General features: G+C 46.5%; 1 protein-coding gene across 5 annotated transcripts in view; it reads right to left on the bottom strand.

The window, feature by feature from the left end:
• crebbpa (CREB binding protein a) overlaps positions 1-24109 on the bottom strand; it is a 51779-nt gene that overhangs the window by 16562 nt on the left and 11108 nt on the right. For 4 of the 5 annotated variants that reach the window (XM_045211730.1, XM_041867218.2, XM_045211731.1 and 1 more), the window contains exons 2-12: positions 23301-23902; positions 20060-20194; positions 19540-19801; positions 6457-6570; positions 4919-5161; positions 4409-4490; positions 3918-4058; positions 3427-3544; positions 1019-1205; positions 729-791; positions 426-547 (exon numbers count right to left, since the gene is read on the bottom strand). In XM_045211730.1, coding sequence (XP_045067665.1) covers positions 426-547; positions 729-791; positions 1019-1205; positions 3427-3544; positions 3918-4058; positions 4409-4490; positions 4919-5161; positions 6457-6570; positions 19540-19801; positions 20060-20194; positions 23301-23902 — 2069 coding nt within the window. The remainder of the gene's footprint in view (positions 1-425; positions 548-728; positions 792-1018; positions 1206-3426; positions 3545-3917; positions 4059-4408; positions 4491-4918; positions 5162-6456; positions 6571-19539; positions 19802-20059; positions 20195-23300; positions 23903-24109) is intronic. The other variant, XM_045211732.1, reaches the window with a different exon arrangement.

The raw sequence follows: 24109 nt of genomic DNA, 5'->3' as shown, positions 1-24109 counted from the left end.
AATCAGTCCGCATCGCAACAGTTTGCCATTTCAATTAGTCACTGTGACTTCTCTTCCCAGACAGCACCAACAGAGGGGTTGTCTATAAAACGGGAGAGATCATCAATTATCACGAGAGCTCTCGACAAGGCGGCGTCATCAGTGCACAAGCGGCGCTCTGACTGACTCAAAGCGCTGGGAACACAAAAATAAAATGGTGCCTTGTGTGCTGAAACGTGACCCCTGTAACTCCCTCATCCCACGCTTCGGTTTTACTAAAGAACTGTCGCCGTGACGCCACTGAGCGTTATAAGGGAACGCTGGGGAGTACGAGCTCGCTCTCCATCCCCCCCTCTCTCTCTATCCCCCCACCTCTCTCTCCATCCCACCCTCCCTTGTACAGCCTAGTGTGTGTGTGTGTGTGTGTGTTGGGGGGTGGTACTCACGGAGGGGACGGAGCCCATGTTGATCTGTGTGGGGTGGTTCATGGGGGAGGCGGCACGGGGCCCTAGAGGCTGCTGGGACATCTGGATGTTGGGCAGGGCCATGGGGCTGAACTGACTGAGCCCTGCAGAGGAGAGGTGGAGCACAATGTCAGACAAGACACACACACACACAGGACATGACGCACAACACACTCATAGAGAGATGCCAAGCACATACGTCAAATTGATCGACACGAATATGCAGATTCACACCACACACACACAAATTGCCTTAAATAAGAAAACCTAGGGTGGGGTTGGTACCTTGAGGAATTTGCATGCGATTCATGATCTGATTTGGCACATTGGGAATAGACACTGGCCCGTCTGAGGAAGAGGAGGATGAGGAAGCACAGAAAGACAGCAGGATAAGGTCAGGGGTTGGAGGAGAGCAGCAAACAAAGGGAAATACATTCAAACAAAGAGCAAGAAAGATGGCAAAAAAACAACCCCAAAAGGTTTAAGAAATAAAAGCCCTGGTTTTGGACTTACCACCACCACTACTACTACCACCTCCAGAGTGTTAGGGTTTAGGGTTATGGCTTGGTACTCACTCTGTGGCCTAACAGGCTGCCCAGCCAGGGTGTTGGGCTGGGGGAGACCTCCAGGCTGCTGTTGGGCTCCTGCAGCCGTCAGAGGCCCCTGGTTGATGATCTGTTTCTGGAGCCGAGACTTCCTCTTCTCCTCCAGCTCCTTCTGGATCTTATAGATCTTCTCTGCCAGGAAGTGGTAGTACTCGTCCTGGAGGGGAGACAAATGAGTGAATAAAACGGTTGGGTAATGTAGTTGAAAACAATCTAGCAGTCTAAAAACTAGTAGAATGCATAAGAACTAGTTTACCGTCACTATGGCTCATCAACTTCAGTGCTCAAGTGTTGGTAAGAGCACAAACTGATAGAGAGAAAAGCAGGACACTGAGGACTATTCAAGGGGCTTGTTTGTGGGGAATGTGAGCTGTGTACTCTGCTGTTGGCAGACTCGTACAGTGCATTCGGAAAGTATTCAGACCCCTTGACTTTTTCCACATTTTGTTCCGTTACAGCCTTATTCTAAAAAGGATTGTATCTTTTTTTTCTCTCATCAATCTACACCCATAATGACAAAGCGAAAACGGGTTATACATTTTTGCTATTTAAATTTTGTTTTGTTTTAACGGAAATATCACATTTACAGTATTCGGACCCTTTACTCAGTACTTTGTTGAAGCACCTTTGGCAGCGATTACAGCCTCAAGTCTTCTTGGGTATGACGCTACAAAGCTTGGCACACCTGTATTTGGGGAGTTTCTCCCATTCTTCTCTGCAGATCCCCTCAAGCTCTGTCAGGTTGGATGGGGAGTGTCGCTGCACAGCCATTTTCAGGTCTCTCCAGAGACCTTTACATAAGTATTCAGACCCTTTGCTATGAGACTCGAAGTTGAGCTCAGGTGCATCCTGTTTCCATTGATCATCCTTGAGATGTTTCGACAACTTGACTGGAGTCCACTTGTGGTAAATTCAATTGATTGGACATGATTTGGAAAGGCACACACCTGTCTATATCAGGTCGCACAGTTGACAGTGCATGTCAGAGAAAAAACCAAGCCATGAAGTCCAAGGAATTGTCCGTAGAGCTCAGAGACAGGATTGTGTCGAGGCATAGATCTGGGGAAGGGTACGAAACAATTTCTGCAGCATTGAAGGTCCGCAAGAACACAGTGGCGTCCATCATTCTTAAATGGAAGAAGTTTGGAACCACTAAGACTCTTCCTAGAGCTGGCTGCCCGGCCAAACTGAGCAATCAGGGGAGAAGGCCCTTGGTCAGGGAGGTGACCAAGAACCCGATGGTCACTCTGACAGAGCTCCAGAGTTCCTCTGTGGAGATGGGAGAACCTTCCAGAAGGACAACCATCTGTGCAGCACTCCACCAATCAGGCCTTTATAGTAGAGTGGACAGACTGAAGCCACTCCTCAGTAAAACGCACATGACAGCCTGCTTGGAGTTTCCCAAAACATTTTACATTTTAGTCATTTAGCAGACGCTCTTATCCAGAGCGACTTACAGTTAGTGAGTGCATACATTTTCATACTGGCCCCCCGTGGGAATCGAACCCACAACCTTGGCGTTGCAAACGCCATGCTCTACCAACTGAGCTACACGGGACTAAAAAAGGCACCTAAAGGACTCTGACCATGAAAAACAAGAGTCTCTGGTCTGATGAAACCAAGATTGAACTCTTTGGCCTGAATGCCAAGTGTCACATCTGGAGGAAACCTGGCACCATTCTTACAGTGAAGCATGGTGGTGGCAGCATCATGCTGTGGGGATGTTTTTAAGCGGCAGGGACTGGGAGACCAGTCAGGGTCGAGGAAAAGATGAACGGGGCAAAGTACAGAGAGATATCCTTGATGAAAACCTGCTCCAAAGCGCTCAGGACCTCAGACTGGGGCGAAGGTTCACCTTCCAACAGGACAACGACCCTAAGCACACAGCCAACACAACGCAGGAGTGGCTTCAGGACAAGTCTCTGAATGTCCTTGAGTGGCCCAGCCAGAGCCCAGACTTGAACCCGATCGAACATCTCTGGAGAGACCTGAAAATGGCTGTGCAGCGACGCTCCCCATCCAACCTGACAAAGCTCGATGGGATCTGCAGATAAGAATGGGAGAAACTCCCCAAATACAGGTGTGCCAAGCTTGTAGCGTAATTCCCAAGAAGACTCAAGGCTGTAATCGCTGCCAAAGGTGCTTCAACAAAGTACTGAGTAAAGGGTCTGAATACTTATGTAAATGTATTATTTTCTAAAAACCTTTTTTTGCCTTGTCATTATGGGGTATTGTGTGTAGATTGTTGAGGAAAAACCAACAATTTAATCAATTTTAGAATAAGGCTGTAACGTAGCAAAATGTGGAAAAAGTCAAGGGGTCTGAATACTTTCCGAATGCACTGTACATGTCCCCTTCCACCTTCCTAGCTCTCGTACCCTGCTGTTGGCAGACTCGTACATGTCCCCCTCCACCTTCCTAGCGTATGCCACCAGGTTCTCCATCCGCCTGTCCTTTAGAGCGGCCGGATCTGGGGTGGGGAAAATGGCTTGTACTCTAGACAGAGAGAAGGAGAGGGGGAGGGAGAGAGAAGAGGCAATGAATAAACAAACTAATGAATATGGGAAAGACTCAGAGTCTCTAGACTATTTTCAAGTGATTCACTGCTTATGTAGCCTTAATAAGAACATGACTTTCTCATTACTGAGCTTCTGATAAAAGTGGATGCGAGTTGTTATGGCTAGGAAGTTCTGTTTGTGTGGTGGGTGACGATAAAAAAATCTAAAGGCTTCCGGTGAGTCACAATACAAAACCACTGCTTTGGAACTGAACCACGGCTCTGTGAGACTTGTGTTTAATATTCCATTGAGATAAGAGTATTTTAACGGTTTTCTATGGTCGTTTTCCCACTGCAGCCATCTGGACGTACAGTTTGTGGACGAGGTGGTTGCGGAGGTCCTGAGTGACGTGTTCATGCCAGGTCTTCCTGACTCCCGTGGCTGAGAGGGGGGCGGCGGTGGGCAGGCTACCCCCCATGGAGCCAACACCTGACCCGTCGGACAGCAGCTGACTGAGAGGGGGAGGAGAGGAGAGGGTGAGATTAGGACAAGGGAAAACATTTTACATAGGCCTGAACATAAACTCATGAGAAGTTACAATTCAGTTAAGTCTGGTGCTGTGTCAACAAGTCAATTCATATGGAAACCTATGTGAGAGGTTCTTCAATACAGCTAAGTGGGGCCAATTAACTTATTATCCATGATCGTGCTATATGCCTTCTTTTGTGTTTTACTTGCAGTTTCAGTCACTTGATCTATTTACTCTCAGCTAAAGCAATAGTTTGTTGAATAACCACTTCAATTCAATCAATTGATTCCTTGGCACAGCTCCAAGGCATTACATATGTTTGCTGAGACTCACTTGTTGGGAGAGTCCGAGTGCAGGTTGGTCTGATCTGATGAGGCCACGCCCATCGCCCCGCCCCCCATCGCCATCTGGTTACCTGGAGAAACAGCGACACGGCACGTTAGAATCTGTATGTGTGTCTAGATGCAAGTTAAGATTGTATTACACACACGTCGCGCCACACACAAGACAGAAGCACACACACGCTTTAATGTTTACGCAGTTAAATTAAGTAGAAACTGTTACTAGACGGTTAACTAAACAATAAAACCTGTTGAGCAAGGTCCAATGGAGACTGACTAAACCATGGTCCCTTAATCAAACACTTATCCCAAACTGACACACCTTGGGTCGTGCTCATTAGGCAGCAAACAGAAAATTGATTGAAACAGGGCGGGACCACCTGAACTGGTCCAATAAAACACTAATTCCCATTTCAAAACGTTTCCAAATGTCTTCTGTTAAGTGTCCTAATGAACACAGCCCTGCTATACATGGCTAACACACAACAAAACCCCTCTTTACCTAGTGCATTGATGGGTCTCATCTGCTGTGGATGCTGCCCTTGGGTAGCGTTCTGTCCCCCTGGGGGGGTCTGTCCGGGGGTGGGGGTCTGGTTACTGTAGGGCAGGCCCAGGGCGGCGTAGGCCCTCTGCATGGAGGAGGGATCAATGGGGGTGGGGGTGTTGAGGGAGGGGGTGCTGGGGGGGCCAGAGACCACAGAGGCCAGGGAGTTCTGGAGGGCAGCGTTGGGGGAACTCAGCAAGGCTGGAGGAGGAGGGAGAGAGATTCTGGTTTACGTTGATTTTGATTGATTTGACTTTGATAAACATATGCTGTTAGCTATAGTCCTATACAATGTAATCAAACTCCAATATACCCACGGTCATGTACGCACACATTCATGTATACACACAATCAGAACACACACACACACACAAAGCTTTCATAACTTGATTGATTGATATTTATTGTCCTCCAAGAGGACATTCTTGAAACTTTACTTGCTATGGGATAACCGTGTGAAACAGCAGATATGGTTCTAATCTTAGTGGTTCAACCACATTGTGACACACAAGAGCTGTAGAAATTCCTTCAGGGGTATTACATGTGTACAATCCGCATATTAAATAGAGTTCAGCCAACATACTACTCTAAGTCTGCATGCCAAATGGCACCCTATTCCCTATATTGCACTACTTTAGACCAGGACCCACAGTGCACTATGTAGGGAATAGGGTGCAATTTGGGACGCACCCTAAGACTAAAAATCAGAGGAGACCGAACAGAAACGCTGCTTGCCATTTACACTGGCAGGAGTAAAGTCAGTGGTGCCATTGTGCTTTCCAGCATGCGAATCAGACAGAGAGAAACAAACTCTCTGAAGAACAGAGTGATGAAAGATGCTGAGCAGAGGGAGAGAGAATGAGCAAGCGGAGAAAGAGAGCAGAGAGAGAGAGAAAGAAAGAGTAAAAGAGCAAGGGGAAAAAACAAGAAAGTAGAGTAAGGCAAGGAGATGGAGAAAGAGGGAGAGAAAAAGAGAGGGAGCAATTAGAGTGAGAGAACAAGAAAGCAGAGAGAAAAAAGCATCCACGGAGGCAGGCAGTCATCTCAGCACGGTGGTGGTGGGGGGTTTAAATGAATCATCAGCCCACCAGCCAATCGCACGGCAGGACACCCACACACCCTCCATGCCTCCCTTCAACCCCTTCCTCCTCTCCTCTCCTCCTATCCCTCCTGCGTCTCGGATTACAAGCCCAGCAGGAGTCCACTCTTGCTCATCGAGCGCTAGCCTGGTCCCAGATCTGTTTGTGCCGTCTTGTCAAGATCTATGGTCATTGGCAAGACAGCACAAACATATCTAAGACCAGGCTAGTGAAACACACGCCTGGTATATAAATATCCTACAGGTGGCGCTGTCTTATGGATGATGAAGTACTCATGGAGTAGGATGAGGTGATCTCTAGTTACTGATCTAAGTTAAGTTTTGGGTTTTCACCCTAATGGTTGATATATGGGGAGCAAGTAAACTGATCCTAGATCAGTGTGTGTGTACTACTCACGTTGCTGGTTCTTCTTGTCGCTGGCGTTCTTAAGCGGCAGGCAGACAGGACAGTCGTGCCGCGTACAGTTCTTCCAGTGTGAGATGATCTGTCTGGACGACGCACAGTGAGCCACTAAAGAGGGGAACAGAAGAGCAGAAGGAACACAGCGTTAGACCACCTGTAACACAGGTTTAATGTCACGTGCACAAGTACAGTGAGATGCCTTGCAAGCACTAAACCCAACAATGCAGTAATCAATAACAATGTAATACTAAAAATAACAAGGTAGAACAAAAACACATAAAACAAAGAAGAAAAAAAGAGTTTGGAACTTGGTAGTGAGTGTTGCAACCGAGTACAGATGATTTTTACGTGCTGCGCGCTTCAGCACGTAACATTGGATGCAGTCTTTCACAGTGCCATCCGTTTTGTCACCAAAGCCCCATATACTACCCACCATTGTGACCTGTACGCTCTCGTTGGCTGGCCCTCACTACATATTCGTCGCCAAACCCACTGGCTCCAGGTCATCTATAAATCACTGCTAGGCAAATCCCCGCTTTATCTTAGCTCATTGGCCACCATAGCAACACCCACCCGTAGTATGCGCTCCAGCAGGTATATCTCACTGGTCATCCCCAAAGCCAACACCTCCTTTGGCCGCCATTCCTTCCAGTTCTCTGCTGCGAATGACTGGAACGAACTGCAAAAATCTCTGAAGCTGGAGACTTATCTCCCTCACTAACTTTAAGCATCAGTTGTCAGAGCAGCTTACCGATCACTGCACCTGTACACAGCCCATCTGTAATTAGCCCACCCAACTACCTCATTGTTATTTATTTTGCTAATTTGCATCCCAGTATCTCTATTTGCACATCATCTTCTGCACATCTATCATTCCAGTGTTAATACTAAATTGTAATTATTTTGCACTATGGCCTATTTATTGCCTTACCTCCATAACTTACTACATTTGCACACACTGTATATAGATTTTCTATTGTGTTATTGACTGTATGTTTTGTTTTATCCCATGTGTAACTATGTGTTGTTGTTTTTAATCGCACTGCTTTGCTTTATCTTGGCCAGGTCGCAGTTGTAAATCGGCAGTCCCGTTCTGTGAGCTTGTGTGGCCTACCACTTCGCAGCTGAGCCGTTGTTGCTCCTAGACGTTTCCATTTCACAGCACTTAACAGTTGACCGTGGCAGCTCTAGCAGGGCAGAAATGTGATGATCTGACTTGTTGGAAAGGTGGCATCCTATGACGGTGCCACGTTGAAAGTCACTGAGCTCTTCATTACGGGCAATTCTACTGCCAATGTTAGAATATGGAGATTGCATGGCTGTGTGCTCGATCTTATACACCTGTAAGCAACGGGTGTGGCTGAAATAGCCGAATCCACTAATTTGAAGGGGTGTCCACATACTTATGACCATCTAGTGTATGTAAGAATATTATATTTACAATGTGCAGGGATACTGGAGTGATAGCAGTAGATATATAGGTCACTAGCCATCAGGATATATGATAAACAGAGTAGCAGCAGCATATATGATGATTGTATGTGAGTGTGGGTGTGTGTTTGTGTAGAGTCAGTATAATTGTGTGAGCATGTTATGTGTATGAGCAAATGGAGTGTATGTGTTGGAATGTCAGTGTGCGTGTAGAGTCCTGTGATTGTACATGGAGACAGCGCCAAAGAAATCCTCCACACATACAATAGTCAACTCAGATAATCCGCGTAGCCATTTTGTTAGCTATTTAGAAGCCTTATGTCTTAGGGATTGAATATGTTCAGGAGCCTGTTGGTGTCAGACTTGATGCACCGGTACCGCTTGCCGTGCGGAAGCAGAGAGAACAGTCTATGGCTTGTGTGGCTGGAATCTAGGGCTGTCCCGACTAAAGAAAATCTTGGTTGACCAAGAGTCGTCTGTTCTTTCGAAATGTTAAAACGTGTATCTTTCCATATACATTGCATTCGGAAAGTATTCAGAGCCCTTGACTTTTTCCACATTTTGTTACGTTATAGCCTTATTCTAAAATTGATAAACTAGACAAAGCAAACCATAATGACAAAGCAAAAACAGTTTGAAATAAAAAAATTTGAAATATCACATTTACATAAGTATTCAGACCCTTTACTCAGTACTTTGTTGTAGCACCTTTGGCAGCGATTACAGCCTTGAGTCTTCTTGGGTATGACGCTACAAGCTTTGCACACCTGGATTTTGGGAGTTTCTCCCATTCTTCTCTGCAGATGCTCTCAAACTGTCAGGTTGGATGGGGAGCGTTGTTGCACAGCTATTTTCTCTCCAGAGATGTTTGATCGGGTTCAAGTCCAGGCCACTCAAGGACATTCAGAGACTTGTTCCGAAGCCACTCCTGCGTTGTCTTGGCTGTGTGCTTAGGGTCGTTGTCCTGTTGGAAGATGAACCTTCACCACAGTCTGAGGTCCTGAGCGCTCTGGAGCAGGTTTTCATCAAGGATCTCTCTGTACTTTGCTCCGTTCATCTTTCCCTCGATCCTGACTAGTCTCCCAGTACCTGCCGCTGAAAAACATCCCCACAGCATGATGCTGCCACCACCATGCTTCACCGTAGGGATGGTGCCAGCTTTCTTCCAGATGTGGCGCTTGGCATTCAGGCCAAAGAGTTCAAACTTGGTTTCATCAGACTGATGAGTAGCTTCCGTCTGGCCACTCTACCATAAAGGACTGATTGGTGGAGCGCTGCAGAGATGGTTGTCCTTCTGGAAGGTTGTTCCATCTCCACAGTGGAACTCTGGAGTTCTGACATGCACTGTCAAATGTGGAACATTATATAGACAGGTGTGTGCCTTTCCAAATCATGTCCAATCAATTGAATTTACCACAGATGGACTCCAATCAAGTTGTAGAAACATCTCAAGGATGATCAATGGAAACAGGATGCAACTGAGCTCAATTTCGAGTCTCATAGCAAAGGGTCTGAATACTTATGTACATTTGCAAATATTTCAAAAAAACAGTTTTCGCTTTGTCATTATGGGGTATTGTGTGTAGACTGAGGAAGAAAATAATTGTATGCATTTTAGAATAAGGCTATAACGTAACAAAATGTGGAAAAAGTGAAGGGGTCTGAATACTTTCCGAATGCACTGTATAGACACACCCTATGTTTGAATAACATCAACTATATGTAGGCTACTGAGCTTGTCTGATGCTTTAAGCACTGCGATTAAAAATGAAGACACACAAATTACTAAAGGAGGGAGCCAGAGATCAATATAGCCAAACCAGAAGTAGAAAAAAAAAAAATAAACGGTACCCGACCCAACCCCCCTCCTCCCGCTGTGGCCTTCGCAGATTCTGCCGTTACGTTCCTGAAGTTTCCGGTAATAGGCCACACCAACTTTTCCATTTGGAGTGCCACGTTATTGTACCATTTGCCAGTTATGATTTTTATATGCGCATTTTCGTGGAACAGTTTCATTTTAGTTATAATAAAGTCTTCATATCTCAAAATCAATGTAATTCGGTTATTCATAATTCTATCTAAATTAAAGTGATACAAATCTAAAAGTAACTTCTATTACCAATATGTAAAAATAGCCTACATAAAGACAAAAAATAAAACATTGTAGCCTGCAGTTAGAAAAAAATCCTGATAAAAATACAAATCCTATAAATCACATTTGCAGACAGGCTATGCGTAGCCAGAAACTTCAAACATTGTATCAACTATTAACTTGGTCCGGCTGAAGCTCGTGCTAGCAAACTTGCAACATTGTATAAAATATTCTGGGCCTTCAGAGTTTCCGCGCCAGTGAGCCATTGACAGACACAGCTGTAGGCTATTTGCGCAAGGGATAAGAAGTAATCAGGTATGGCTTTTTTATGATGTTTCCACCGGAAAGGAAGAGAGCTAGAAAGATTTTTCAAATAGGCTACTTTGAGGAACCATTGTCATTCTCAATGGATGTAAAAACAGACGTTGTTTACTTGCTGTTTGAGGCGAAGAAAAAAATCATTTGAGAAGCTCCACAGTGATGTTGAGTTAAGACAATCAGAAATAGTATCACATTTGCACACAGGCCAGGTAGCCTAGGCCTACTTCTATGCGTAATCACTTGCGTGTCCTTACTCGAGATTGACAGGAGCGCTCCAAACAAAAGACAATGAATAAATGGACAACTTGTAAAATAAATTAAATAAACCAAAACTTTTCTAACAAGTGTAGCCTAGGTTGTGCTGTCTGCAAACAACATGTCCACTCCTACAATGACAATGGTAAAACTGTAATAATATATTGAATGCATTAACAAAAATTACCGTAACCAAACAAACATTGTACTACTGGTGTGCCTCCGCAATGGATTAGTCCACTCAGACAGGCGTGAATCAGACCGGTGTCTCGTGTGCCATAACATATTTAATATATATTTGCCACTGCTCGACTAATAAAATATCGGTCGACCAACAGCATATCGACCAAACAATCGACCAGTTGATTAAATTGGTCAGCCCTACTGGACTCTAACGATTTTCCGGGCCTTCCTTTCACACCACCCTCTGTAGCGCCATGCGATCGAGGGCGGTGCGGTTGCCACACCAAGCAGTGAAGCAGCCAATTAAGATGCTCTCAATGGTGCAGATGTAGAACTTTCTTTAGGATTTTGAAGGCCCATGCCAAACTGTTTCAACCTCCTGAGGGATAAGACGCGCTGTCGCGCCTTCTTCACAATTGTGTGCGTGGACCATTTTAAGTCCTTAGTGATTTGGACACAGAGGATCTTTAAGCTCTCGACCCGCTCAACTGCAGCCCCGTCGATGTGGGTGGGGGCGTGCTCGCCCACCTGTTTCCTGTAGTCCACGATCAGCTCCTTGGTCTTACTGACGTTGAGGTAGAGGTTGTTGTCCGGCACCACACTGCCAGGTCACTGACCTCCTCCCTTTTAGGCTGTCTCATCATCGCAGGTGATCTGGCCTACCACCGTCGTGTCGTCAGCAAACTTGATGATTGAGTTGGAGCCATTCGTGGCCATGCAGTCGTGGGTGAACAGGGAGTACAGTATGGGACTAAGCCCACACCCCTGCGGGGCCCCCGTGTTGAGGGTCAGCGTGGCGGAGGTGATGTTGCCTACCCTCACCACCTGGGATCAGCCCGTCAGGTAGTAAAAGATCCAGTTGCAGAGGGAGGTGTTCAGTCCTAGTGTCCTAAGATTGGTGACGAGCTGGAGGGAACAATGGTGTTTAACGCAAAACTGTAGTCAATGAACAGCATTCTCACATAGGTATTCCTTTTATGTAGGTGGTTGAGGGCAGTGTGGAGTGCAATGAGATTGCGTCTATGCAAATTGGAGTGGGTCTAAGGTGTCTGGGATGATGGAGTTGGTGTGCCATAACCAGCCTTTCAAAGCACTTCATGATTACATATGTGAGTGCTACAGGGCGGTAGTCATTGTGGCATGAAGCCTTAGAACTCTTAGGAACAGGAATGATGCTGGTCAGCATAAGACATGTGGGGATTACAGACTGGGACAAGGAGAGGTTGAAAATGACAGTGAATATGCCTGCCAGCTGTTCAGTGCATTCTCTGACAACATGCCCTGGAATACTGTCCTGCCTTGCAAGCGTTGCCCTGATTAAAGCCCTTACTCACGTCAACCTCGGAGATCGAGATCACCCAGTCCTCTGGGTCGGTGGGGGCCCTCACGCACGGCATGGTGTTATATCTTCTGGTAGAGAGAGGCATCGTTGGATAGATCACGGCTGGGTCTTCCTTTGTAATCCGTAATGACACATGCGGCGGGCGTCGGAGCCTGTGTAATATGATTCCACCTTATTCTTATATTGTCCTTTAACTCGCTTGATGACTCGGTGGAGGTCCTTGAGGGACTTCTTGTACTTGTTCCTGTCCTCAGGTCGTCTGCGATATCCCTTACCTTTAGCTTAGCGCCAACCTCTGTGTTATTCCAAGGCCTTTGATTGGGGAAGCAGCGAACCTTCACTGTGGGGACAATGTCGCCGATGCATTTCCTAATGAAGCCAGTGACGGAGGTGGTTAGCTCGTTGATGTTATTGGCAGAGTCTCGTAACATATTCCTAGCAAAGCAGTCCTGTAGCATAATCTCTGATTCTGATGACAATTTCTCAACGGAGCGAGTCATGGGTACTTTGAGCTTCTGCTTGTAAACAGGAAGCAGGAATACGAAGTCAACCTGATTTGCTGAATGGGGGACGAGGGAGGGCCTTGTAGTCTAGGACTGTATTGCCCCTAGTGGCGAAGGAGACGTGTTGAAGGAAGTTGGGCATCATGTGTCTTAATGACACAGAATAAAAAAAATCCCCCAAGAAAACGCCGGCAACAAGGAAAGCAGCATCCGGGTGCAAGTTTTCCTGCTTGTTTATAGCCTCATATAGTTCGTTAGGTTCCAGCTTGTTATTTTACTTGTTTTGAGGTGGAATGTATACAACAGTCACAATAACAGCTGAAAACTCTTGGGAGGTAGAAGGATCGGCATTTGACCATCAGGTATTCCAAGACAGGTGAACAATGGGTCAAGACTTCCACTGCACTCGAGTTGGCACAACATTTGTTGTTGATGAAGACGCAAACCCCTCCCCCTCTCGATTTTCCTGACTCCGAAAGCAAGGTTTCAAAAATATTGCAATTAAGATAGTCCCGTTGGTAGCAAAGCCGTGATCGGAGGTCATCCATCTTATTAACAAGTGACTGTACATTGGCCAATAGAATGGAGGGAAGAGGGGGACGGTTTTCCTTTCGCCTTAATCGCGCAAGGACTCCCCCCCCCCTCTTGCCTCTGTAATGCCTGCGTTTTCTCTTGGATACCCCGAAGATTGGGTCGGAATTACAGAAAGAGTCCAGGGCAGATGAGTCGAAGTTGAAGCCAGAATTGGCGTAAATAACTACCGATCTGATGTTCAAAAGTTATTGTCGGTTATAAGAAATTATAGCTGATACATTGTGAAAATAAATTACAAATACAGTGAGGGAAAAAAGTATTTAATCCCCTGCTGATTTTGTATGTTTGCCCACTGACAAAGAAATGATCAGTCTATAATTTTAATGGTAGGTTTATTTGAACAGTGAGAGACAATAACAACAAAAAAATCCAGAAAAACACATGTAAAATTTCTTACAAATTGATTTGCATTTTAAATGAGGGAAATAAGTATTTTATTTATTTATTTATTTTTTATTTAACCTTTATTTAACCAGGAAGGGCTCATTGAGATTTAAAATCTCTTTTTCAAGAGCGTCCTGGCCAAGATAGGCAGCACCAAGTCATTACAAAAAAATTACAGACAGACAACATGAAAAACTACCTCCCTCTGCAACTGGATCCTGGACTTCCTGACGGGCCGCCCCCAGGTGGTAAGGGTAGGTAACAACACATCTGCCACACTGATCCTCAACACGGGGGCCCCTCAGGGGTGCGTGCTCAGTCCCCTCCTGTACTCTCTGTTCACCCATGACTGCATGGCCAGGCACGACTCCAACACCATCATTAAGTTTGCCGACGACACAACAGTGGTAGGCCTGATCACCGACAACGATGAGACAGCCTATAGGGAGGAGGTCAGAGATCTGTCCGTGTGGTGCCAGGACAACAACCTCTCCCTCAACGTGACCAAGACAAAGGAGATGATTGTGGACTACAGGAAAAAAAAGAGGACTGAGCACGCCCCCATTCTCATCGACGGGGCTGTAGTGGAACAGGTTGAGAGCTTCAAGTTCCTTGGTGTCCACATCACCAACGAACTATCATGGTCCAAACACACCATGACAGTCGTGAAGAGGGCACGACAAAGCCTATTCCCCCTCAGGAGACTAAAAAGATTTGGCATGGGTCCTCAGATCCTCAAAAAATTCTACAGCTGCACCATCGAGAGCATCCTGACTGGTTGCATCACCGCCTGGTATGGCAACTGCTTGGCCTCTGACCGCAAGGCACTACAGAGGGTAGTGCGTACGGCCCAGTACATCACTGGGGCAAAGCTCCCTGCCATCCAGGACCTCTATACCAGGCGGTGTCAGAGGAAGGCCCTCAAAATTGTCAAAGACTCCAGCCACCCTAGTCATAGACTGTTCTCTCTGCTACCGCACGGCAAGCGGTACCGGAGTGCCAAGTCTAGGTCCAAAAGACTTCTCAACAGCTTCTACCCCCAAGCCATAAGACTCCTGAACAGCTAATCATGGCTACCCGGACTATTTGCACTGCCCCCCCACCCCATCCTTTTACGCTGCTGCTACTCTGTTAAGTATTTATGCATAGTCACTTTAACTCTACCCACATGTACATATTACCTCAACTACCTCAACTAGCCGGTGCCCCGCACATTGACTATGCAACGGTACCCCCCCTGTGTATATATAGCCTCCCTACTGTCACTTTATTCTATTGTATATATAGCCTCCCTACTGTCACTTTATTTTACTTCTGCTCTTTTTTTTCTCAACACTTTTTTGTTGTTGTTTTATTCTTACTTTTTTGTTTAAAATAAATGCACTGTTGGTTAAGGGCTGTAAGTAAGCATTTCACTGTAATGTCTGCACCTGTTGTATTCGGCGCATGTGACCAATAAAATTTGATTTGATTTGATTTGATTTGATAATCTAGTAAAAACCATTCATGAATTCACAAGAGTATAACAATATCAAAAACAGCAAATTAAAAACATTGACAGGTCAGGGAATCAGCCTCAAAATCCTTCATCAGAGATTTAAAAACACCAATCGGGACAAGTTCTTCCAGTTTAAAATTATTTTGTAAGGTGTTCCAAGACGATGGCGCAGAGTACATAAAATACCTTTTACCAAATTCAGTTCGGACATTTGGAACAGTTAGCAGGATAAAGTCCAGTGAACGAAGAGAGTACCCACCACATTTCTGAACAATAAAAATGCCCAAATAAAAAGGTAGTAAACCCAAAATGGCTTTGTAAATAAAAGTATACCAGTGACTGAGCCTACGAGTGACTAGAGAAGGCCAGCCAACCCTGGTATACAAAGTACAGTGGTGCGTAAGGGTTTTGCAGTTTAAAATAAATCTCAAAGTACCATGGTAAAGAGTGTCAATTGATCTCAAACACTGAGCGGAAGCATTCATATATAAAATATCCCCATAGTCTAGTAAAGGCATAAATGTAGCTGATACTAGCCTCCTTCTGGCTTCAAAAGAAAAACAGGCCTTATTCCTAAAATAAAATCCCAATTTCAGCTTCAATTTTTTTGTAAGTTGTTGAATATGCAATTTAAAAGAGAGGCCGTCATCAATTAGAATTCCAAGATATTTATATGAGGTTACAACCTCAATCTCCTTGCCCTGACAGGTAGTAACAGGTGAAAGGTTCAGAGGTCTATTTCTTGCATTAGAAAACACCATTAGTTTAGTTTTGTCAGTATTGAGGATAAGCTTCAATTGACACAAGGTATGTTGAACAGTATAAAAAGCAGTTTGCAAGTTCTGGAAAGCTTTTGTAAGAGATGAGGCACAACAGTAAATAACAGTATCATCAGCATAAAAATGAAGTTGTGCATTTTGGACATTTTTGTCTAAATCATTAATATAAATAGTGAATAAGAGAGGACCAAGTACAGAGCCCTGGGGCACACCATTCAGGACAGACAATTTAACAGACATAAGCCCATCAAATTGAGTGCACTGAGTTCTATCAGACAGATAGTTAGCAAACCATGCAACTGCATGCTCCGAAAGACCTACACTCAACAATCTCTGCCTTAGTATAGCATGATCAACTGTATCAAAAGCCTTAGAGAGATCAATAAAAAGTGAGACACAGTGCACAGTGCTGACCTCTGCAAAACATGACTTAGTACTTGGTGGCAAAACACTTGTTGGCAATCACAGAGGTCAGACGTTTCTTGTAGTTGGCCACCAGGCTTGCACACATCTCAGGAGGGATTTTGTCCCACTCCTCTTTGCAGATCTTCTCCAAGTCATTAAGGTTTCGAGGCTGACGTTTGGCAACTCGAACATTCAGCTCCCTCCACAGATTTTCTATGGGATTAAGGTCTGGAGACTGGCTAGGCCACTCCAGGACCTTAATGTGCTTCTTCTTGAGCCACTCCTTTGTTGCCTTGGCCGTGTGTTTTTGGTCATTGTCATGCTGGAATACCCATCCACGACCCCTTTTCAATGCCCTGGCTGAGGGAAGGAGGTTCTCACCCAAGATTTGACGGTACATGGCCCCGTCCATCGTCCCTTTGATGCGGTGAAGTTGTCCTGTCCCCTTAGCAGAAAAACACCCCCAAAGCATAATGTTTCCACCTCCATGTTTGAGGGTGGGGATGGTGTCCTTGGGGTCATAGGCAGCATTCCTCCTCCTCCAAACACGGCAAGTTGAGTTGATGCCAAAGAGCTCGATTTTGGTCTCATCTGATCACAACACTTTCACCCAGTTCTCCTCTGAATCATTCAGATGTTCATTAGCAAACTTCAGACGGGCATGTATTTGTACTTTCTTGAGCAGGGGGACCTTGCGGGCGCTGCAGGATTTCAGTCCTTCACGGCGTAGTGTGTTACCAATTGTTTTCTTGGTGACTATGGTCCCAGTTGCCTTGAGATCATTGACAAGATCCTCCCATGTAGTTCTGGGCTGATTCCTCACCATTCTCATGATCATTGCAACTCCACGAGTTGAGATCTTGCATGGAGCCCCAGGCCGAGGGAGATTGACAGTTATTTTGTGTTTCTTCCATTTGCGAATAATCGCACCAACTGTTGTCACATCTCACCAAGCTGCTTGGCGATGGTCTTGTAGCCCATTCCAGCCTTGTGTAGGTCTACAATCTTGTCCCTGACATCCTTGGAGAGCTCTTTGGTCTTGGCCATGGTGGAGAGTTTGGAATCTGATTGAATGATTGCTTCTGTGGACAGGTGTCTTTTATACAGGTAACAAGCTGAGATTAGGAGCACTCCCTTTAAGAGTGTGCTCCTAATCTCAGCTCGTTACCTGTATAAAAGACACCTGGGAGCCAGAAATCTTTCTGATTGAGAGGGGGTCAAATCACTTATTTCCCTCATTAAAATGCAAATCAATTTATGACATTTTTGACATGCATTTTTCTGGATTTTTGTGTTGTTATTCTGTCTCTCACTGTTCAAATAAACCTACCATTAAAATTATAGACTGATCATTTCTTTGTCAGTGGGCAAACGTACAAAATCAGCAGGGGATCAAATACTTTGTTCCCTCACTGTAAAAGCCAAAATAATCACAAAATAGCAAAGTTGGATTAGAGATCGCAACATGGAGGCCATACAGTATGGCGCCATCTTTGTGTTTTCAGTGAGCAACTACAGAGGGAAAACTGAAGAGCACAGGGAAGACAAAGTTAGACGACCACCACTGGCTCCAAAAACAAAAAGCAATAACCAATATTTATATAACCCCAGACTTTCATATTCTACATTAAGCAGGAAGAGGAGCATATAATATCTCTGTGACACGAGTACAAAATACACTTTAAGAGAGCAGGAGTGTATTAGTGCCAACAGCACCCAGGCCCTCTAATGCAACACAGAGCCGCAAGGCAAGGCCTTAAACAGTAAGTCTTGGCTTGTTCTAACTCCGCGGCAGAAAGAGAAATAGAGAGGAGAAATCGGAGTCTCCCCAAAGGCCTGGTTATCGTACCAGGCTTCTCACAGTGATAATTCAGTCTGGGAAGGGTCTACTGCGTTTGGCCTCGGGAGGCAGAAGAGCACCACAACCAAAACAACATGTTCTTTTTGGTTCTGGAGTCTGTACCTGCCAGATTGGGTTTCTCCTGGCAGTGTTGGATAACTGGCTAATATAGAGCCCAGGGCCCTGTTCAACAGAAAACAACAACTATTTTGGGCAAATTCAGTACCTCATCGTTGGCCTCATTAGGGAGAGAACAAGAAACAACAAAACATGTTTCTCCTGGTTTTGTACAAGACATATGGGGTTCCCTCTATTCTCAAGTGCAGGGATACCAAATTGGCTAACAGAGAGCCCTGGATCCTGTTCAGTAGGGCACACCGTAGCAAAACGTTTTGCAACGGTAAACTAGAATCTGGTCATTCTTATTGGACAAATTCAAGTAGTACCTCCCTATTTCAGAATGTTTTAAAACATTTTCGCCCAACTGAAGTTGACCCTGACTGATGTGCCTGCTGCTCCAACCAGGCCACTAGCCCTGGGCAAGCCCTGGGGCAGGAGAAGAGGGAGTCTAGAACTAAAGGCAACTATACATGAACGTGACAGCTAAATGAATAAATTGCTCGAAGTGGTGTAGAAAAGTATGAATATTTTTTTCAGATATCTCAAAATGAATTTCTTATTACAGATTCAATATGCAACCCCCATCATAGCAAGGGGAGCTTAGCAACAGTTTGCTTAGATTCTGTGTGGAATTCTCAAAACAAGCCAATCCAAGCACCAGCACCACAATCACCTAAGAAAATACAATTCCATTTACTTAAAATCTGAGAAAGGGGACAATTACTCTAAAGAGGAACGTTCTTGCTGATTGTTTGGGTGGCGGGTAGCCGAAGGAAATGAGCTGGCAGAGACACGAAGAACTAACGCCTCGGCATGCACAAGTGTTTGGCTTCATATGACACTTCAACCAGACAGCATACAGGGCCAGATATAAATGAGAGAGGCTGGAGGGGAATTTTTCATTAAAGCCATGAAAGAGAAAATAAAACTAGAGAGAAAGAGAGCGGGGAGAAAAAGAAAAAGGATTGAGAGGGAAAGAGAGAAAAGAGAAGAGTGGGAAAGTAGCATTCGATGTGTAGAACTGGAAATCCTCAGTGGCGTGTCCAGATTTGGCAAAGATGCGTGGTGTGACCGATATGGAGTGAAGGAGAGCGTCTGGCCTTCTGTGTTACTGGGAGCACCTTGGAGAGTGGAGGGACGGAGGAGTGATGGAGATGGGGGAGAGAGAGAAACCCTGGCCTCAATGACCCAAAGAACCAGCCATGGGGCTACTCTACACCGAGGCTGTGTCCCCTACCCTCCATTAGCCACAGTGCCAGACCTTACCCAAACCCCTTTCCCCTCCACTTAGCCAAACCTCTCCCCAACCCCCCCCACCTCTAGTACTCACCCTGGCAGGACTTGCCGGCCTGGCAGTGGGTCATGTGGTTGAGGACGTTCTTCATGGTGCGGCAGTGTGGCAGGGCGCAGGCCCGCACCTCCCCATTGGCCTGCTCGCGCCGCTGGCACTTGTGGGCGTGGAGCAGAAGCACCAGCTGCTGCTGGATCAGTTTGCGCTTCTCCGGGTCGGCCGTGGGGCCAGAGACGGAGACACTGCCAGGCACGGGGACCATGCCCACCGATGGCACCTGCTGCCCGGGCTGCTGCTGGGACTGGGGAGGGAGAGGGGTGGAGGATGGAGGGGGAAGGGGGAAGGGGGGAGAAAAGAGGAATATGCTTAAGAACCTTGTCTAAGTCATCAAATTAATTGTACCTAACTACATTGACATCAGAGGGTTCCAGGATCGATGCAAAGCCTTGGCATTTGCACATAACATACAGAGACAACGGGAAACACTCTTTAACAAAAGAAGCAGTGCACTTTATAGGGAATAGGGTGGCAGACTAGGTGTGTGGACAGGAGGACTCACCAGGTTTGGCACGCTGGTGACAGCGGTGAGGGCTGCTGCCTTGTTCTGAAGCTGCTGGGGGTTCACCCCCTGTCCTGGCCCCCCCTGGCCGTACTGACCACCAAACGGACTGCCACCGTTACTGCCCAGGCCCAACTGAAAGAAGGAAGAGGAGAGAGGGGAAGGAGAGAAATGGAGAGGGGAGAAAATGGAAGAGGAAAGAGACAAAAATCTGTAAAAAAGCATTTCAAAACACAGTCCATGCTAGTAACTAAGTCGCTCTGGATAAGAACTTCAGCTAAATGACCAAAATGTAAATGTATCAAGTGTCAATTCCATTTCGCCAAGCACACAAGAAACCCAAGTCTCAAAACATGGAAAATGCTCCCAGCATCCAGCATCAATTTGTCTTCTCCAATTCTGCACCAATTTGTCAACAAGCAGCTCTCCCAGTGAGGTCTACGCCATTCACAGCTCGTACATGGTGCCATTATAGCTCTGCCAACTTGGTCCCACCACAACCCTGCTAGTGCCAACAAAGCTCAGACATAGCCCCACACCACAACTGCCAGAGTTTGAGCTGCAGGCTGAGGAGCCAGAGGGCCTTAACTGCATCCCTCCTCCTCCTCCTTCCCACTTTCTCCCTCAGCACTCCCTCCAACATATCCCTTCATCTCCATCTACAATCACCCCAGCTCTCTCTTTTCTAATTCTCCTATCCGCTTTCCGCAATCACTTCAGCCAGAGAGGCCCCAACATCCCTCCTTCCCTCAGAGTCCCTTCTATCCTTCTCTCTCCTTCTCCCTCTCTGATCCCATGCAGCAGGCAGGCTTAAACCACACCAGGCACCAGCCCCCCCAACATCCCCCTTCCCTCCCTCCATCCTTCCTTCCCCCAGGCACAGTCGTCCCCCCCGGGCCGTTGACAGCGCTCCAGCAGACCAGATAAAAAGACCCAGCTGAGGCAACCAGAAACCAGCAGCTTAACACACACACACAGCTGAAGAGAGTCGTCCCCCCCCACCTCACCTCCCTCTATCTTTCTGTCCCTCGCCGACAAACTCCACACAGACAAGCACTGAAAAGTACCCTCCATGCTCTCCACACACACCTCCTCCTCCTCTTTCTGACACACTTATCACAGCAGCCAGCTCTGCTTTGATTCTTGCCACTCCACTGCCAGAAAAGAGACACAGAGGAGTTTATTTAGCTTGTCTGGCCCTGCACATAGATTACCCCCTTTCTTTCTATCCCTCCCTCGCTCCCTCTTCTCCATTCCTCCTTTCACACTCACCCCTTTATTCTGCGTCTGATAAAGTGATTTACTGCCCAATGGTAGGGCAGAGAGCCAGAGAAAGAGGAAAAGATTGGGATCACACACGCGCCCAGAAATAATTTACAACCTCGGATAATGCAAAGACAATAAACCACACACACACACAATAACAAAGACCATCACCTGGCTGCCTCTTCTCACTGCACTCAGTGACCAGACCATCACCATGAAGACGCATTTTCTCTATGCCTCTCTCTCCAAAACAACTAAACTACCACCAATACGCTCTCTTTCAGTCTCTCTCTCTCTAGCCCCTCTACCAGTCTCTCTCACACCCAAATCAAACTACTACAGGTTCTCTCAGCATACTGGTCTCCATGTAAACACACAAATGGGCTCCTGAGTGGCGCAGTGGTCTAAGGCACTGCATCGCAGTGCTAACTGTGCCACTAGAGCTCAGTTGATAGAGCATGGTGTTTGCAACGCCAGGGTTGTGTGTTCGATTCCCACGGGGGCCAGTATAAAAAATAAAAAAAATATTCACTAACTGTAAGTCACTCTGGATAAGAGCGTCTGCTAAATGACTAAAATGTAAAATGTAAATATAAACACTTTTAAGACCACCTCTCTGTGTTGTGGTTACAGACGCTCACTAGAAAGCAGAATGGATGGTTTCCTATTGGTTTCCTGTGAAACCACATAAGAGCAATGTCACTGAGGCTTAGGTAAACTATACCTAGCGCTACACACACTGTTATAATCAACTCTAGAATCCCCTACAGACAGTGATTGAGCAGAAGATGATAATGTTAACTCAAGATCAGTACATAGCAGTTTGGTAGAACTAGAATTCTAGTTCTAATTCTGTAGGCAGAGCTTGCAATTGAATAATGCTGCCAACTAATGGCTAATGTCTTTAAAAAACTGACTCAAGCCAATAGGCTACCAGCTTGCCACTTGTACAGCCCATTGTGCAAAAAGAGAGCAGTTAGGAGTCTGCAGTGCTATTGTTAGAGCTGTTTTTATAGTCCTCCAAGGCCACTGTGGCGCGCTGTTAGAAATGTATCATCCCGTTAGAAACAAAGACCAGGCGTTTTAACGAGAGGCTACGGTGCTTCTCACCACTCATTAATTGGGCAATTAAGCAGTGAATTAAGCCCAGTAAAAACCTAAGCACCGGCTTGGTGTCAAACACAATCAGAGGCAGCATCAGACATTAGTGTAGTAGAACTAGGCACAGGGGAGGCTGGCTAAGTGGAGCCTGGTCCCAGATCTGTTTAGGGACCATAGGAAGGGGCAAGACAAGACTAACATATCTGGGACCAGGCTATGGCTCATGCTGCGTTCACTTCATGTCGGAGTGATCGGAGGAACGACTTGTCTACTTGGAGCGTTAACGTGCTCGGAAGGAACACAATCTTTTTGTTGCTATTTTCAGTGGTGCGTGGCATCAGAGTTCAGCGTGTGGGAAAGATCGGGGTCCAGAGATCATACCCGAGTTTCCTAGTCGTAATTACGAGTTGGTGGGGTGTTCACATGCATTTTCCCAGTAGGAAGGTCGTATTTACGAGTTCCCGACATGACGTGAACGCGGCATAAGTGTCTGAATCTTTCAAAATGGTTTGGCTTCTGTGGAGGGCATTTATTAGTCTCAAACATGGCAGATTTAGTACCCAGCAGTATCAGAGAGCTATCACCCAATCAGTATGGATCTGCTCTACACAGTGCCAAAGTGCCAAAGTGCCAAAGTGCCAAAGTGCCAAAGCAACTAGCACCAAAGCTGAGAATGCATGGATGATCCTGTACAAATGATGATTCAACACACACAAACCAGAGCTATAAAGAGATATCGCTTCTCTCTGACCATTTGGCACATTCAAGACCTCTCTTTCTCTCTGTCGCAGACACACATTTCATACATGCCTCTCTATGACTCAGTGTGTGTGTGTGTGTGTGTGTCTGTCTACGTCTCTCATCCGTGACTCACCTTGTTCATGTTGCCCGCCTGCTGGGTGGCGGCCGCAGCGCTGAAGGTGGCAGCGCCCATCTGCTGCCCGCCCTGCTGTGTGAGGGTCTCTGCCAACGAGCTGCCCGCTCCTCCTCCTGGTGCCCCCTGCATAGCCTGGTACTGCCCCCGGCCTCGTCCACCTCCAGGAACCAGCCCCAGTCCTCCGTTCATCACCTGGCCCGGCTGGTGCTGCCCACCCTGGGCTAACATCCCGGCGTGGCCCCCCAGAGACTGGTTGAAGTTCTGTCCGGTCCCCGCTTTCGGCGACCCTTGACCCAAGGCGCTCTTCCCAAGTGCTGCACCCAGCTGACCCCCCATGACGCCGGGCTGAGTTCCTCCTCCAGCACCCCCGGTGAGACCCGAGGTGCTACCCGCCCGGAGGAGCTCTGACAGCTGCTTGTGCTTGGCCACTGCGTCCGGGACCATGGAGCCCAGAGGTCCAGGACCCCCAGGGTTGGTGTTACCCCCATTGGAGGACATGGCGCCACCCATCATACCCCCCAGGCCAGAGCCTCCGTTGGGGATCAGCTCGTCTGGCAGGTCGTTCTCCAGGTCGTCCCATGATAAGGAGCCTAGGTCCACTGTAGAAGAGGAGGAAGAGGAGGAGAGAGAAAAACAGGTTAATAATATGGATTGACTGACAACAATTTAAATATCTCTGTCTGTGTAACTGCCATTGAAGTACAGTATCAGCCAGCCTATCGCAGACCTGCCAACCTTAAAGAATTGTTATGAGTACCATTTCAGCGCAGTGGCGGCACCCCCGGGTCCCACAACGGCACGTGTGC

Source organism: Coregonus clupeaformis, chromosome 38, assembly GCF_020615455.1.
Source record: "Coregonus clupeaformis isolate EN_2021a chromosome 38, ASM2061545v1, whole genome shotgun sequence".
Classification (NCBI taxonomy): Eukaryota; Metazoa; Chordata; class Actinopteri; order Salmoniformes; family Salmonidae; genus Coregonus; species Coregonus clupeaformis.
Note: the sequence above shows the minus strand (reverse complement) of the source record. Positions and strands in the feature narration are given on the sequence as shown.